At 36.1% G+C, this 18,291-nt stretch overlaps 2 protein-coding genes across 8 annotated transcripts in view; one reads left to right on the top strand and one right to left on the bottom strand.

Annotated features, from left to right (window-relative positions):
- Window positions 1–668: 668 nt before the first annotated feature.
- Window positions 669–9,709, bottom strand: LOC753377 (hydroxylysine kinase). 3 transcript variants are annotated; one of them, XM_030976774.1, is made up of 7 exons: window positions 9,575–9,709; window positions 8,284–8,513; window positions 7,540–7,702; window positions 6,721–6,863; window positions 5,313–5,366; window positions 2,749–2,935; window positions 669–2,117 (listed from the first exon to the last, which is right to left on the bottom strand). In XM_030976774.1, the coding sequence occupies exons 2-7, from the start codon at window positions 8,488–8,490 to the stop codon at window positions 1,693–1,695; spliced, it is 1,179 nt and encodes a 392-aa protein (XP_030832634.1). In that variant the 5' UTR covers window positions 8,491–8,513; window positions 9,575–9,709; the 3' UTR covers window positions 669–1,692. The 3 variants fall into 3 exon arrangements, with proteins under 3 accessions (XP_030832634.1, XP_011672397.2, XP_001182055.3); XM_011674095.2 differs by having other exon boundaries at window positions 7,531–7,702; window positions 9,575–9,705; XM_001182055.4 differs by lacking the exon at window positions 5,313–5,366 and having other exon boundaries at window positions 7,531–7,702; window positions 9,575–9,704.
- Window positions 9,710–9,850: 141 nt separating this feature from the next.
- The window catches only part of LOC580949 (ubiquitin-associated protein 2-like), a 41,847-nt gene continuing 33,406 nt past the window's right edge, over window positions 9,851–18,291 (top strand). For all 5 annotated transcript variants that reach the window (XM_030976773.1, XM_030976770.1, XM_030976772.1 and 2 more), the window contains exons 1-3: window positions 9,851–9,937; window positions 15,253–15,442; window positions 15,748–15,834. In XM_030976773.1, coding sequence (XP_030832633.1) covers window positions 15,299–15,442; window positions 15,748–15,834 — 231 coding nt within the window. In that variant the 5' untranslated portion in view covers window positions 9,851–9,937; window positions 15,253–15,298. The remainder of the gene's footprint in view (window positions 9,938–15,252; window positions 15,443–15,747; window positions 15,835–18,291) is intronic.

Below are 18,291 nucleotides of genomic sequence, written 5' to 3'. Positions count from 1 at the left end.
CCAATAAATAAATATGCTCTATCTGAAACCATTTCACATAATAACAAAAGGCAATATACCTGCCATTGTTCTTTGCAAGTTTATCATTTAATTAATTGTTATAACACAGGGCCCCGAATACAAGCAGAATTCTGCTTCCTAGGGGTTCTAATCATTATACTGTATATTGTCTTTGTAAATTGTTATATAAAGGTTGAATAAAGTTGTACAACAACATTTGCTCCTGTGATAATTGTTCCAGGCATTATGTCATGAAAGGTACAGGGTTAGGGTAAGGTGTAGTGTTAGGGTAGGGTGTAGTGTTAGGGTAAGGTGTAGGGTTAGGGTAAGGTGTAGGGTAAGGTGTAGGGTTAGTGTTAGGGTAAGGTGTAGTGTTAGGGTAAGGTGTAGTGTTAGGGTAAGGTGTAGTGTTAGGGTAAGGTGTAGTGTTAGGGTAAGGTGTAGTGTTAGGGTAAGGTGTAGTGTTAGGGTAAGGTGTAGGGTTAGGGTAAGGTGTAGGGTTAGGGTAAGGTGTAGGGTTAGGGTAAGGTGTAGTGTTAGGGTAAGGTGTAGGGTTAGGGTAAGGTGTAGGGTTAGGGTAAGGTGTAGTGTTAGGGTAAGGTACAGGGTTAGGGTAAGGTGTAGGGTTAGGGTAAGGTGTAGGGTTAGGGTAAGGTGTAGGGTTAGGGTAAGGTGTAGTGTTAGGTCCGGGCGGAAGTTAAAACTGAAGCAGAGCAATTGTCGGAAGAGCAAGTGTGGTATAACCCTTACAATGTGTGGTTAGGGAGCACTGAATATAAATCAACCATAGATCTCGGATGCAAATACTTATATTATTTACCTGAGGGGTACAAATATTATATTGTATATTGTCTCTGTAAATTGTTTTACAAAGGTTGAATAAAGATTTTAATTGAACGATATGAATTGAATGTAATTGAAAACAAATATGTAACCTTTTTCATTACATGATTTAATATTATTTCTTTTCAACGATTTGTATATACACATACATGTACTTAACTCACTAGTGTATGATTTGTGAATACAAAGATTATTATAAATTTGGCAATAAATTTCCATAAACCTAACAGATATTTTTGACTTTCTGTGCATTAGAAGTGTCGATACACACATGTAGATGAGCTTTAATAATCCTATACAATGCATCATATATCTTAAACAAAGTGTTCTGCTATACATCCTGAGAAACAGAAGAAAATAACAAACTGCACTATCTGCAGCCTTCATAGTTCATACAAACATTGCACATGTTCCTCAATACATGGACACCGGTGAAAGGAATACATTAAAAAAAAATGTATACCAAGCAAAAATTACTTACATTACTTTCCTTAATACATGTACAGTACTTTACTTCATATCACATTTTGGTGTTGCATACTACATGATGCTATACTTTTGTCTTCATAACATGTAAGGATCACAAGCAAATAAAGGTAGATAAAAAAAATAACCCTTATTTGGAAATAAAATCATACTTTCATTTTTACTTTGAAATACAATAAGAGCAGAAGCAAGGAGATAAGAAATACAAAAAACTGATATTTTTTACGTTTCCAAAAATTCTAGATAAATGTTAAAAACATAAAAAAATATGATTAATATTCATGATCATTGGTAATCTTGATAATTGAATAAAGAATGCTTTGGAGTAGTACTGTTTTTGAGATTAACTTAAAAACTAGTTGACTATATATTCCAGATGGTTTCCACTTCACCCTTCTGCATTTGAAGCAATTGTAGGAGTAGACCTGCACAGTTTTCAACATCCTGCATGATGTAATCATTTAGGGGATCTCTTGGTTTGGCTTCAAGACTGAGCATAATACGCTGTGCATACCTCACCAACACCAGATAATACAGCAGCTTCTTCTCAATGTCTGGTATACTGTTCAGCGAGAGGTATCCCTGAAGGAAACGTCCGGCGGCGGACGTCCCGTTGACCAGCACGAGTTCTGATAGACCCACCGCAAGGTCAAAGATGAGGCAGGAGTATGCTGCCTCACCAAAGTCAATGATCCCAGACACAATGAATCGTTTGTTGGAGGGTTGGTGAGACTCGAGCTGCTTGGAGATGATCACATTATCATTATTGATGTCTCCATGAATGATTCCTTCAAGATAAACGGGATAAGAATGGTTATGCAGTTCTTTCAAAAACACTAGTGATAAACATATATTTGACATGTCAAACAATCCTTCAATTTTGCAGATATTAAGCTTTTATCTACTCCTGTGGACTTTCTACAGCCATTGGCCCAACCCAATGCCAAGCTGTAATAGGAATATTCATTTTACTTTTTCAGTAATTCTATTTCAGCAAAGAAACAATGGAAAACCACTGATAAGTCCTCTACACCCTATGGAGAAAAGAAACCACATTTTTTTCCAGTAGGAAGGAATTCCTTGAATGCTGCGAGCGCCAAAATCGGCTGCCTTAAGCTCATGCACGCCAGCTATTCTCCACTCCTGACGACAGATAGTCAACCTGTTCGAAACGTCGAGCCACTCCCGCCACTCATCCTCTCCAAGCGCTATAGTTCTCCTTAGAACTATAAGCTAAGAAAGATAACCAACAGTCTTTTTCAAGACTATACCAACAGTCCTTTTCAGGACTACAACCCTCAAGAAAGATTACAGAGAGTCCTTTTCAGGACTCCTCAATCCCCCCTCTCTCTCACATGGTGCACCCGCAAGCCTACTGTATAAGTGTACACTTGTTTTCCCGCTTTTAAGTACACCTACCTTTCTTGAAAAGATGCCGGACAGGTTCAACGTGTTCCTCGTAGAGGTCAATGACCTTTGCGATGGCAGCTCTAAGCCGAGTATCGTCCACTAGGTCCAGTAGATGCCTCTGACCGGTCACTCTCTCCAGTGACCACTCTCCACTGCAGTAGGTAGATGGTTTCTCGCGGTTGTAATCCTCAAAGTCCTGGTACAGAAAGCATGGGCCAAAATACTACTGTATTAAGTTGTTGTATGAACTTAAGAGGGGGACAGACAAGCAGACAAGTAGGACAGGTTTTATAAAGAGATACAAGTCCTGGTAAGCACTGAGATATGCTTAAAGGGATAGTTGAGTTCTGTTGCAGAGTTCTGTTTGATCAAAATCGGTTTGGAGGCGGCTGAAATATCCATAAACTAGACATAATACTTGTTTTGAACAAGTATAGGTGGGCTGGTCAACTAAAATTTGAGACAAAATAGAGCAAAAATAAGCGAGACACTGCTAAAAAACAATGTCATTGATGTAATGATGTAAACGAAATTCACCTTCCATAGGCATAACACGCAACGTAAGAAATTTCTGATATGTGCCCTATAATTGTAATTTTCACTATGATGAAGCATCAAAATGAAAAATGGTGTTGACTGAGCTTGTAGAGAATTGTCTCAGCTACATCATATCGAAATTTGGAAGAAAATCGATCAATATTTACAGAGATACAATCAATGTTAAATAAATACGCTGACGTCATTATATGCAAATTTGTATTTTGAGTTCCAAGGCCATTATGATGATGTAACGATACACTTAATGGCCAAATGAGACATGGAATCATATTTCCGACTCATACTCTATCTAAATATGAAAAAACATTGAAGGTCACGGTTCATTCCAAAGAGCTATAATGGATTTTGTATAGAGCTCGCGCGCACGGACATTTATCTTGAATTGACGCTCATCTTGTTATTAATGGTCATAAAGAGATAAACATGGTATCAAATTCCTTGAAAAAATATGAGAAATATCATGAAAGAAAAAAAAATGTTGATTCTGTGTTTTTTAATGATTTTACACACAAAAACGCGCGTGCATGCGCGTGTGCGCAATTTTTTTATTAAATGCTTAAAATGACCTGAAACGTATGCAAACAAAATTTGAGAAGATTTTGAGCATTTAAAAATTTTGCGCGTGCATTGACGCGCGGAAGTACGCGCACGCGTGCGTTTTTTGACATGAAATTAACCGGACTGATATTGACCTTGATCATGGAAAATATGAATGAGAAATGACTTACCGTTATGAAAATATGATCATAAGTAAATTTTCAGCAAATTTCACATAATGGCGCCTAGATGACGTCATCAGTCAAGGTCAAGGTTGAAAACCTTACTTTGTTTTGTCCATATGGCTATACATATGTGTGCTAAATATCAAATCATTTGATTGAGCCATTTTCAACTTATCTTGCTAACAAAAAAGTGGGTCGAAATAAGAAAAATAAATAAATAAATAAATAAATAAATAAAGGCAATTTTAACAAAAATATAAGGTGGTCTGTATTAGATACAGCCCACCTGATGAAACGATTTCTAATACTTGTGTACCACCACAAATATTAGACAATTTGAAAAAAATGTTGAAAAAACAAAATAGCGCCTTTTACGTCGTATTTCAGCCAATGCCGTTGTTAGCTTTTATGTTGGTATTTTTGTGTTGGTTATATTACGCACAACCAGCCGGCCCATGTATTGTTATTTTGAATTAAATAATTAATTAACGGTCACCATATTTTTTTTAAAGTGGAGCTGAATTGGTACATTGTATGATCGTAATGGCTAAATTTCACACATTTTGGGGGTCTAAAATTACCTTCATAGCACTTTTAGGTTCTAAAATGGCACTAGAAATGTAATAGATAAGAATAAGAGCAATTAACCATGCACTTTGAAGGCATATGCGGTCTGAAAAACAGAACTCAACTATCCCTTTAACCAAGTATCATGCTTTTACATGAAATTTTAAGTCTAGCATCAATTACGAAAATGGAGCACCAGGAGTGGCAATGTGCCAAACATGAGTGCTGTTATTGTTATTATTATTGTCATTACATACAAAAAGATATATATACTTTCAAAATACTCAATAATTTGGCACCTGAATATCTTAATGAGACCCTCTAAATACAAAACACCACCTCGTAATCTTTGCTCAGCAACCGACAAATGTAAACTTATCATTCCCAAATCTAAACTCTAAACAGCTGAAAAACATTTAGCAGTAGCTGCAACAAAGACTTGGAACAGCATCCCTCTTTCCATAAGGGAAATTACCTGTCTTGCCACCATCAAAAGATCCCTAAAACTCACCTTTTTCCCCAATGATTTATGTGATCTACTTCATGTGAGACTGTACATTTTTTGTCCTCTTTTCATATATTTGTATTTGTAAGCGCTATGGTACTTATGGTTTTTAGAGCTCCTAAATATTAAATATTATTATTATTATTATTACATAATTGTGGGATTTGTCTCTGTTTGCCTATTCTCAAGATTGTGATATCAATAGAAAAGATTAGTAATACCTTTACCAACCTTTGAAGGTTACAATCTTTGTCAGCTGATCCAACCAGGGATGCCTGATGATTGAAAGGACGAGTCAAAATTATAGAACAATATGAACCAAAGATTAGCTTAAGATAATGCATGGTGTACAACAACATTTGCTCCTGCGACAATTGTTCCAGGCTTTATTTCCTTATACTGTAGTTAAAAGGTTAGGGTAAGGTGTAGTGTTAAGTGCGGGGCTAAAACCAGTTTAAACAAGTTTTAAATAAGTTTAGAATAGGAAAAACCTGAAGCAGAACAATTGTCGGAAGAGCAAGTGTAGTATAACCTGTACAATGTGTATGTTAGTGGGCACTGAATATAAATCAACCACTATTTACCCATATTTCCTTTCTTCTCAGACAAGAATATAATAATCATAATGTAAATAATTTATTTCCAATGCTGCAGTTGACATACTACATTATTATTTCAGCTTTTAGCTACAAAGCCTACGATACATCACAGATGGAGAGTGGGTAAGATGGAAATCAAATGTACAATCAGAGATTCTATACATCTATTGTTCATTGATATTAACATTTAAAACAATTTAACATAATATAACTTTTCCACAGAAAGAAAGAAAGCTTATGAAAAAACAAAGCCAAAAATAAAACTTGTTACTCTCCATTAGTCAAATAATGACAGGGAAAGCTAAAAAAAAAAGTGGTACAAGTTATGTTCTTAAAGTGATAAAAAATCATGAAAATAGAGAATAGACACAGGCTATACTAGCTTCAATCATACTTGTCAGGATCAATCCATCGAAGTAAAGTTGAGCATAAAGAGAAAAAAAAGATACCGGTAGTTATAATATAGTTATTAGTCAATATGTGTATATATATATATATATATATATATATATATATATATATATATATATATCAATGATGACTTAGTACTGGAACAAAGTTCCTTGAAGGTTTGGGAGTAGGATTATTTCATGTAAAACCTTTTTTTTTAAATCTGCCTAAAGGGACATTTTGGACAAGTTTGAGATTAAAGCCCCACTGCACTACTTATAGCTACTTGCGCCCTCTATACAGCCAACAACGCCTTGGCGGTATACCCGTTGATCCCCCATGATGCCCTTTTTTTTGAGAGAGAGCTGATTTGATGAGATAGCCACCTGCCAGTGACCTCGCAGGGAGGTCTAATCCCTCCATGCCAAACTAGTGCAGAGGGGCTTTAACATCAGAAAAACTAGACATACACTGTACAGGAAAACCAGTTAAGTGCACAGATGAAAAATGAAAAATGAAAAATTTTGCAAAGTTGGCCATTTCTTTTAGTATTAGAAAATTCAATGTTGTTTAATATCAGTTATTTCTGCTTTGTGAAGAGACCTGCTTTTACAGTCTGTCTCAAAAATGTCCACTATACCTCTAAGATCTTGTGCAGTTGAGCAAGTTTTCTGCCGATACATACTATGACCTCTTTTGGCATAGGGTCTAGTGAACTCAAAAGCTGACCGGGCATGAATGACAGAAGCACAACCAGGAATAAACCGTGCTTTCCGTTATTACCTGAAATCATCAAAACAAAGCTTAATTTTTATAATCTAATGCCTCAGTCACACTGCCAAACAGACTCCAAACCGATCAATTTTTCGCCATTGGTGGTAATGTTATTGTTTGGTCTGGTGTTGGTCTCATTGGTGTGTCTGGGGTATAAAGATTAAATCATCACAATAACTGTAATTGTAATCAAAAACACAACTTGATGACTGCCATTTTCTTTCTGTGTTTGAGACTTTTTTGTTGTTGAGAAGGCGACGTTGAAGAACAACAAACTGACTTGTTTTTTATCAATTATGCAGTCAACAGGTACTGTTGTAGATTTAGAGGACTTATCAGTGGTAATCCATTATTTCTTTGGTGAAATAGAATGACAAAAGTGGAAGAATGAAGATTCCCTTTTACAGCTTGGCACTGGGCTGGGCCAACAGGAGGGAAATACAGGTACTGTGTTGGGCTGACATTTAAACATCCATTCCTGCTTATAATTATTTCTTCCTTTTTCTCCATGATGAAAAGTGGCTGACATGCTTAAGCGGTTAAGTTGCAGTAAGGATATCTTCTGCTTTGTAATTCTTATGATAGGCATATACATTGTATCAATACCATCTCCGTATCAAATACTTGTCATGAATTTATCACAATGATTACATATCTCCAAGGCCAGCTGACGTACCTTCCACACCTGTATTTCCTTCATCGCAGGAGACCTTCTCTAGATGCACAAGTTTGCCATGTTTATTGCAGACTGGTTGAGGGCAGCAAAACTCTTTATTGGACAGGTATGCCATGGTGTTTACCGCTAACTCTACCCTGTTCCCATCAGTAGAATCTTTAGAGTTGTACAGCTGTAAACAAAATAAAAAAATTAAAAAAATAAAAGCAAATGTATAGCAATTGTTAGGCACCTCCTTTTGAGCTCTTCCAGGAAAATGTAATGTAATGTTATAAAATTTCACTCTTAGACACTTAGCAAATTGCTTATACCACCAAAACAGAGGCTTTGGGAAACTAAGATCCCATTAACTATCTCTTCCTTTCTTTATAATGATCAACTGTAAAATTGGATTGTTTTTAGGAAAGTTCTAGATTCAGGTTGTTAAAAGTATTAGTAAAAGAAAATTTCAGAGAACTTATTTGATGTGAAAGTTATATCAAGTTTTCATAACTTTTTCAAAAGAACTTGCAATACATAGTTATGTTTTGAAAATTCATGTAGTACTACCTACTAAAATGAGGTCTACATGTAAGTCTCCTCCAAAAAGCTATGACAAAACCAATAAAGCGTTTTTTATATGTTTCTCTAAAATCTTTCTTTGGGAATATTCTCTCCATCTCAATAGAAGATAACCAAAGGAGATCCTGTGCAAAAACAAACAAAAAAATCAATTAGATGTATTGCACACAATGTTATTATAACAAATCTTACCTTTAGAACAAACTGATCAGATCTCTCGTTACCACTGCAACCTACTGTAATGGGAATATCTAATTTGATGTGGAAGTTTTGATCTGTAAAACTTTTCATCTCTTCTATGTCTGCAGCTTTCACTTCATAAAGCTTCATAAGGAGATCAGCGGCTGCTCTAAGGTCCAAGAATGGCCTATTTATGAGTTCTGCTCCTTCTTCCATCATAACCTTTTCTCAGTCCTAGGCGTCTGGGAACAAATATTAAAGTTAGAACGAGCTTTAGTCTACAAATTATGCAGGTTGGACTATTAAAACAATAACAGATCATGGTTGTATTAGCCAACAGTTGGAATTGCAGTTAAAAGATTTATAGTAGAGAGAATATAAATGGTAAAATAATCAACATTTAAATGACAGACTGGAGTAATTGTGACACCAAGTATCATACTTTTAATTTCATATTTTAAATCTTTTGATTCTATTACAAACTATTTATTTTCATTTAAAAAAAATCAAAAAAAAAAAATGGATTTGCCACTTTGAGGACCAGTCCGTCAATGAGTGCAGCTTGGAGATATTTGCGTTAATAGGATATAGACTAGACTAGGGATACATGCAAAGTAGCTACTCAAGTCAGGGGCAATTAAGTGACAGAAATTAGCGTCACCCACAATTCCACACTTTAAACACAAGAGTTTGCAGTAGATTTATCCATAATGAATCAAAGATGATTCCACTAATCATAGTTTTGCAAGGCAAATACTATTCAAATCTGTACTCGGTTTACTTTCTCTGGACTAGATCTAGTTATAGATCTATAGAGTCAGGCACAGACATGGCGATTGGCAGACTTTCAACCTGGAAATCGACAATTTTTTTCTTCTTCCAAATAATTACTGCGAGTTAGATTTAGACTGTTTGAGTCTACCTTTTTAAGTAAATCAAAAGGCAAAACTAACTACATGTAGACTATATATTATATGTTAACATTTGTATACACACACACACACATAAAAAGCCAAATGATTGTATTTTAAAATTAAAGTGTCGAGACTCGAGACTCGATTGAGTTGGTCAACACAGGAAAAAGTGCCCAACCCACTTGCAGATGCAGTCGTGATTTGGACGCCTGATAGCTCATCACATCAAAAAAGTCATAACTCGATATCAACACTATATCCAAAATACACATGAGCAACATTATAGGTAACAAAAACATCATGGACTACTAATATCTTAACAAAATGAAAGCTAGCTATAATGATTTATCAATACTTCGAACATTCGTCAAGGTAACTTTTCTACTCACCTCAAGTTCGGGACAGCTGATAAAGTTAAATGCCCCAATTCAGGATTACTCGATTAGGATATGGGGTATGCTATAATCTTGGAAGAGATGGAAGGAATAACAAAGAGTAAACGCAGTATGAATTCTTATAATAAGTGACCAAAACAAATTTAAAAAAATTTAAAAAATGCTTTATGGCTCTTTTTTATCATAGATTTGAGCTATAATGTCATATTTTCCTAATAATCACGGTCTTTTTTCATGCTACTCCCTACAATAGATTAGAAATTCCCGGAAGTAATTGTCTGGTCGCCGCGAAATATTTTGCCCTTAGTCACGTGACTCCGGCTTTGTGAACCATCGGATCTCAATTTTGTGAGAAAGGTAAGGTGAACCTCAAAAGTATTGCGAGATAAGTTATTAAAAAGTTCCTTTTTGTGAATGTTTGTGATGATGATACAATCAATCCGTATAATGGCACATTTGAAGCATTAATTGCTGTAGTTGAAAATGATATTCGGATTGTATTTGATTGAGAAAATAGCATTTTATTTTTGTGGTACACGCGACATTTTTGGTCACATTGTTATTGTTCCTTGTGTGTGCAGTGTGTGTGTGACTGAGCTGAGCGTTCCAAGAAGTGTGCGTGCATACAGCGACGTGCATATGATCCTATCCATGTTGATGTTGATGACATTCGACGTGTAGAATGCAGCCGAATGAGTCATGAGCGTATCTTTCATATCTTTCGCAATTTCTAGGGTAATTAAGGGTTGTGCACCAATTAATGCAGATCATCCTTGAAATGTAGAAAGATGTCTCTAAATTTGTATTTGTACATTCTCTCATCTCTGAGTCTGAACTTGAAGTAGACCCTAGGGTCTATGATTCTGCACATGTGTGACTGTCAGCAGTAGGGGCGCTGGTCCGAGGATAAGGATCGTCCTCAAAAACGAGGATCGTCTTCGTAAATGCGGACCTATGCGTCCTCAAGAATAAGGATCGTCTGCATTTTTCGCAGACGTTTCATATTATTGATTGGCGCATTGGAGATGCGAAAAAAGGATTCCCGATGATTTTCTTGAAGTATTTTACATTGACTTTGTACAGAGACTTTCACATTATGAGCAATAAATCCTTGGGAAGACGGACGACCCATAAAAGTAGACAGTGAACTAGGGTTATATTCCGGCCCACAGGGAATCTATTTTTTCCATCGCCAGCGGGCGGTTCGGTAACCCAAAACCCGCAGAGCGCTGATGAAAAAAAACGTCCTCAAAAATGCAGACGGTCCTTAATTTTGAGGACGCATTTTGTCTTCGTTTATGAGGACGATCCTCATTCTCGGACCAGCGCGCCCCTACTGGTCAGTGACTCGATGTGTCTACCGGTATGTCTACATTAGCATGTAGCAGTAGGCGCTGGTCTGAGGAATAAGGATCGTCTCTGTAAATGCAGATAGACGCGTATGCAAAAATCAGGATCGTCCACATTTTCACAGACGTTTCATATTTCCGATCTGCGTGTTGGCGATGTGAAAAGGTGATTCTGCAATGATTTTCTTGATGCATTTTTCATTGACTTTGTACAGATACTTTCACGTTATGAGCGATAAATACTCGGGAAGACCCATAAAAGTAGACAGTGAAAACAGGTTTTTTTTCTTACGCGGAATCCGTTTTCCGCATCCCAAACGCACGGTTGGGGAACTCGTAACCCGCAGAGCGCCGATGAAAAAAAATTTGGGACACAATTTGTCCGTGTTAACAATTATATCCTCGTTTATATGGACGATCCTCATTCTCAGACCAACGCCCCTACTGATTAGGCCTGAGTCATTACGTATTTTGTACGTTTAACCGTTAAATGTATGCAGGCGGTTTTGTTTAACCTTTATGAAAATACACGTATTTGTACATGTATGTAAATTCTTAAGTATTCAGTCATTTTGATGAAGACATGTTCATGAAAAATGCTTAATATGGAACACCAAAAACAAGCACACAAACACTAAAAAAACAATCTGTCATGATTTTTAAAATGAACTTCGTTGTCTCCAAACTCGAGATTAGAAAATAATAATTATTAGCGAGACTTCGTTGCCAAAACGGAGATCTAAAAACAATAATTATTGCAAGACATTGTTGCTGGTACAGAGATCTGAAAACAATAATTATTGGCGAGACATCGTTGCCGATACAGAGATCTAAAAACAATAATTATTGGCAAGACTTCATTGCCGATTCATAGATCTAAAAACAATCAGTGGCGAGAATTAATTTCCAATACGGAGATCTGAAAACAATAATTATTGGCGAGCCTTTATTGGTAATACAGAGATCTGAAAACAAAAATTATTGGTGAGACTTTGTTGCCGATACAGAGATCTGAAAACAATATTTATTGGCGAGACTTCGTTGCCCGATACAGAGATCCACGAATAATAATTATTAGCGAGACTTTGTTGCTGATACAAAGGTCTGAAAACAATAATTATTGGCGAGACAATTTTCAAAATCGCTGCAGGGCAATCACACTCACAACCCATTCAAAGCACTTATTATAGAAATGCTCACATTGAAAAATATTAACCAGAATTCAATGGAATTAATATAACCACGCAATAAACATCCAGGAGGATGAATTAAAGTTACTAAGTTTTAGAGAAAAGGCGAAAGAGAAAATAGAAAGCGATCTGAAATACTAAATAAAGACGAAATATAAGAGAAAATTAAGACGGGTTGGGTAGCTGTTACTTGAATATGGAATAGAGTATCTCGATAGCTGTTATCGGTTTACCCAAAGCGCGGAAAAATGCCCTTGTTGCTAGGCAGCATTGACGGTAAACAATAACAACTATTAATATTCATGTAGGTTCGTAAGGTTTTTGACTGAAACAACCAATAATGGGTCTTCTAAAATTCATAACTCTGGCTAGTTTTTTTGACATGATAGAATAAAGAGTGCTATGATTGGCAAATATTATTTTTGCAGAGTCTGATGAACTCTGAGGTTTTTCTTGTAAACACGGCAAACCACACGATGTAATAAATTGTCGCGAATGAGTTAATTCATTACCAGTTCTTGTCCAGTCATGCATTTTCAATAGATTTTTTTTATTTAACTTATATTCTTTTTCTTCTTCTTTTTTTACTTGTATGCCATACCATCTTAAACTGTAGAAACCTCTTCAAAATCGGAAATTATTCCAATCTTCAAGAATACTAATGTCCTCTCTCCTCATGGTGGCCGTAATCAGTTATTTTCACCTATTTGATTGAATAACTGTACAGTCGCCATCTAGCTACATGTAGCTAGCCTGCTGTAATGTGACATGATCTGTAGCTTTCCCCTACCATCCTCTAGGGATAATGGGGTATTGGATTGCCTCAGTCATCTCATATTTGTATGTCTCTGAACATGACCTTATATGCATGTTCTTGTCAAAACACCCCAGGGTTAGAAAAGCAAGCTTCCGCCCCTCTACTGTTTGCTTAAAGGGGGTAGTCAGACAAAATGCAGAGAGATCAGACCTTTCGTGTAATTAAAAGACAAATGTGTATACAATTTACACATGTCCAAACATGCATCATTACAATTCACTATTAAAGATGAAGTTGAGTTCTGGTCATGCGATTGCATTGTGAAAGAAACGGTGTGGAATCGACCAGAAAAGGTTGATCATCTAGCATATAATAATTTGTGTGTATTGCAAGGTTCTGAAATCATCAAAATGATAAGAAATTTGGCCAAGTCTTGGTAAAGTTACAAACACTGTACACAGAAAGATGTATATGGGACTACACGAACACGTGGCGTAAAAAACCTACCCCCGAGTTTTACGATGAACATGACATATTTAGAATATGAAGGCATTTGAAGAGCCATGCTTTTCAGGGAACCTGTCTCCGATGTTCTTCCACACTTGCATAATAAGAATGATAAAGTTCATAAATTATTTTTCACCTCTTCCCAGAACTCAACCTTCTCTTTAATGTTATACATGTACTGTACATGTACATACAATTTATGTGATCATAAATGTGATGTGTCTTTCTGTGTAATAAAATAAAGGGGACGTTAGTTTGAGGCCCAGAGTCAAACCCTCAACCCTTTGATTGAGAGGCAATTTAATGAACAATTGAATGAGCCATTAGACCATGACACCTTCACGATGGTACAATAAACTAAGTGCCTCTATATGATTTATTTCATTCAACTGTTACCGTACTAATAATCGTATTTCAATAGTCAGAATGTATAGTTTACGTGTTGTTCGATAGGGCGAGCCATAAGCTCGAATTCACAAAGGAGGTTTAAATTTAACCCAGGGTTTAAACCGTCATTTACATAACCCATGCTTTAAAATTAGCGCAAATAAAGCGAACCTTGTTGAGCGCATCTTTTATTGGACCTCTGACTGTGTCACGCTTATTTGGTGCTAATTTTAGACCATGAGCTATGTAAATTAAGATTTAAGGCTCCTTTGTGTTGTGGATTCCATCCTAGAATGTTTGTCCTACCTACAGTGTACATGTATACACTGTACATTGTACTGTAGTAACAACTTATGTATGCAATTTGAATTCTTACTATTGAGATTGTCACGGGTGAATGAAATAATTTATATAAGGGTACTTCATGAAGGCAAATGCATAAATTTGGTCCATTACAAAAATGGCCCATTGATTTGTTAAAGGTGAAATTCAAAGAAAATCACAAATATGTCAACTAATGTATCACTAGAAACTGGTAAGCTAACAGATGGCCATCGTACAAGTTTGAGGTCAGCTACATATCGGGTGATTTATAAAAATAAAAATACAACCACCTCCATAGCAGCTGGGATATACGAGAGATTCGCCAGAAAAATAACGATGTTTTAATGACGTCACAACAGGGACCAATACTGCCCAAGCAGACGACATCCCATAAAGAATGAACATAATTGCAAAGCTATTATTTGTCAAATTATAATGAGTTTAGTGTATATAAATGTACTGGCACATCAAACCGATCAAAAGGGGACATGACCCGATTCTGATAACTAAAATCTTTTGCTTGTAAATACACAGGATAGGGGTTAATTAACAATCAAAGAAACCAGACTTTCAAATTGAAAAGCCCCCGGATTGATATTAAGGACGGCATTTGTTCCCTCTTAAAACCCTGAACATACCGCGGTGTCTGCAGCTGAATATACAATGGCGTCTTATTTTGTTTACAAGCGACAGATTCCTTTATTTTTGTATCGCTGCATTTGTCATCAAAATAAAACCATGTGCGGGGTTTAGAGTGAGGCAATAGATTATACATTTAGCCTGACGGTAGTGAAGTAAGAGAAAGAACTCAAGAGAAGATGAAAACACAGGCACTGAAAATGTGTGAGATGTCATGGGACATCGTCTGCTTGAGCAAATCATGTCCCTGTTGTGACCTCACACATCTCAGCAGCGTTCGGAGAGCTATTCAGGTGCTATGCCGGGGCTGTATTTAAGCGTTTTGTAATTTATAATAATCATTGCTTCAAATGTTTCCAAGCATTGAATTTTGATAACCTTGTCGAATCAAAGTTTGCAATAATGAAAATAAAGCTAGATTTAAAATCAATGAATATCTACTTTAAATACTGGTAATAGGCCAACCGTACATGTAATGAGCTCATTTTCTGTTTGTTCTCTCTCTCTCTGCTTCTCCAGACTATAATAAGCTATTTGTATATACCTGCATTGTATATACCTGTATATGATGTCCTCTATGGGGTCCTCAAGGGGCAATACACGGTCTGGAGGGAGGTCCGACAAGTCCTCTTCTTCTCAGAAGACCTCTGCACAGAATGCCACAGCCAAATCTACACCAACAGAGCCACAGCAACCCGTCGGTAAAAAGGTAAGTTCACCTCGCCATCGATGGTTTATTTATTTTTACTTAGTTACTTATTTATTTATATACAGTTCAAGAACTTCTGATTGATGTACTGAATAATTTAAGTGAAACGATGATGTCGAAATTTTTAGATCAATTCAAATATATGGAGAAAGTGTGTTTTTTTAGATTTTTTTTTCTTCAATATCAATTATGATATTGATGCTGCCTGGTCTTTGAAATTCTGTAGGTGGCGTTTAAGGTGGTCAAAGGTACCCGGGCAACTGCCAATTTTAGATGAATAATCAATGTTGGTTTGTTACTTTCAGGCAACCCAAGAACAGTTACGACTTGCCCAGATAATATCTGATCCTCGCACAGAAGATAATGACATGGTCAAAGAGAAAGTCAAACAGGTAAGCATTCACTCCTTATTCTTATTTATTTCTAATATTTCATATCTCTTTGCGGTTTTAGAAATTGTATGGGGGGTGTAGTTAGTTGTCTTGTTGAATACACTGCATACATGGCCTGTTAAGCGTGTATAGTGGACAGCATTGTAGCACGCTTTCGCTATTTTGGCCCCTTTTACTTATGATTTGAGTTGCATACTTAACTATTCTATGGAACAAACATTGATGTGCTACAAAAATTGATGTGCTACATTGTACTACAAAAAGGTTAATATTGTTATGACATCACTACAGTTAACACAATGGCACTTATGGCAGTACCAGGGAAAACATTAATATTTATTTTTCGGGGGCTACTTTTCAAGCTTGCATGTATGAAAATAACAATCTAAAATTTGTTTTGCATTGAACTCTATGCAAATTTACAGGGGCTATTTTCTGATTTTCGGGGGCTATTTTGGGCATTTCGGGGGCTAATTCGCCCGAGCCCCCGTGTATTTTTTTCACTGGGCAGTACTTCATTATAATCTTCAATGGAGTACATACCAGCTATACTTGTACAACTTACAACCATTATCTCTACTTGTTTTTTAACTTCCAAATCAAAAATAGCAATAGATACTTGATCATGTTGACATTGAAATACAATACAAATATATTTCCTGGATTTCAAACTAATAAAAAAAAAGCAATAAATGTGGTTTAAATGTCATTGGTTTAATGTGAACCATATGTGCTGGCATGTATCATGTAATGTAAAGGACTGTTCAAGGAGGAGATGAATGAAAGTACTATTGTATTTCCTTGAAATTAAAAAAACAAAAGGGTCCCATTACACTGCATGTATGTATAATGAATTTACGTGTTTTGAAGAGCTTTTCATAGAAACTCAATATTATCAGGGATAAGAATTAGTATCCCTGCTGATATTTTTTCATTTTATTCATTGTTTACCATTAAAAACCTTTTTAAACAAAACATTTAACATGTACATCTGCATGTAGTGTCAATATGCATTCAGTTAGTGGAAAAGGATGCATTATAGTAAATTTATATTCTAATAAGTTTAATAGAGTGATACTGTAGATGGAAACAGATCTACCTAAGTCACTCCCAACAAGAAGGAAAATTAAGACGATTTAAGGCAGTAATGATATGATATTTTCATGCATTTCTAAAAGCATAAGAAATTTTTGAAAAGGCATTCTTTTAGTAGAAAAAAAAAGGATGAAACCTTAATCCTATGAAAATTTGCAAGTTTGCACATGTAGATACATTCAACAAGATCGCGGTGCTACTCCGTGGCAAGACTCGTGTCAGAACAAATATGCCCAATTATCACTTTCTCATGCCTCCTTGACAATTTCGTGGTTGTGTAACCAACCCGTCAAGTCCGCATGCAAGTGATACATTCTCTGTTCATACTCCAAGATGAGATGCACGTTTTCATTAGATCACCATTCCCCTAGGGTGTAGGGGTGGGGGATAGGAGGCTATGTTTGAACTCGACATGGATGCAAAAAGGCCGGTTGGCGATGCATGCCACTACACAGCTTGACTTAGTGGGAAACGATGGATTGTGTTTGTTTTTGAATAATTTCATGCAGACTGATGTAGCATGGGAAGGAAAAAATGATGAAATTCAATGCTTGCTGTCATAGTTGGATCCTACGTAGCTCTATGTGTGTATGCATTGATGAAAGATCCAACATCTTAACTGCTGCCTCTACTACATGTAGCTATTCAAACTCATTTACAAGTCATGACCACTTATATTGTGCGATTGTAAACAATAGCCAGTTCAGGTATCAACAAATAATTGTTGATATGTAGCTGGTCACACCCTCAGTCCCAAAGGGGCCAATCAAATTAAAAATCACCTGATAATACATGGAAATTTGAGTTTCGCTATCTAAAATAATGCCAGTTGTTACAGAGGGCATCTTTTCCTTTATTGTAGGCAAATAGCCAGTCAACCTTCATATTTTCACATTTATTTTAATAGCCCAGTGTCAATGATATGTACAGATATTAGTTAGGAGTTGCCTCTGATTAGCCAGTTTTTAGATAAACAATGGATCTTGAGGTGAGGGATGTTATTTTAATTCATCAGTAATGGCAAAAAAATCTGACGTACATTGTATTCAGTGAATAGTTTCCTACACCATGAAGCACTCTTACATACAAGTCTAAATTTCTGTATGCAGTCATGTGGTGCATTTTGCAATACCAAGTTCCTGTTATGTTAATGTGGGATTTATTGCACAGTCTGCCCTGGCCGACCCCCAGTAAGGGGAATTCCCTACAAAGCAATGCAATGTACATTTACTATGCATGTACTTGTGTATGCATATTCTGTGCATCTGATATACATGAAGTGCATTATGAATGCGTATTGATATTGTGAATACATATTCATTTTCTGGTGATGGGTTTGTGTTTAATTTCTCAATTTGCGGT

This window comes from Strongylocentrotus purpuratus, unplaced genomic scaffold, assembly GCF_000002235.5.
Source record: "Strongylocentrotus purpuratus isolate Spur 01 unplaced genomic scaffold, Spur_5.0 spur5_scaffold_9, whole genome shotgun sequence".
In the NCBI taxonomy this organism is placed as follows: Eukaryota; Metazoa; Echinodermata; class Echinoidea; order Camarodonta; family Strongylocentrotidae; genus Strongylocentrotus; species Strongylocentrotus purpuratus.
The sequence above is the reverse complement of the archived record's forward strand: the minus strand, read 5'-3'. Positions and strand labels throughout refer to the sequence as shown.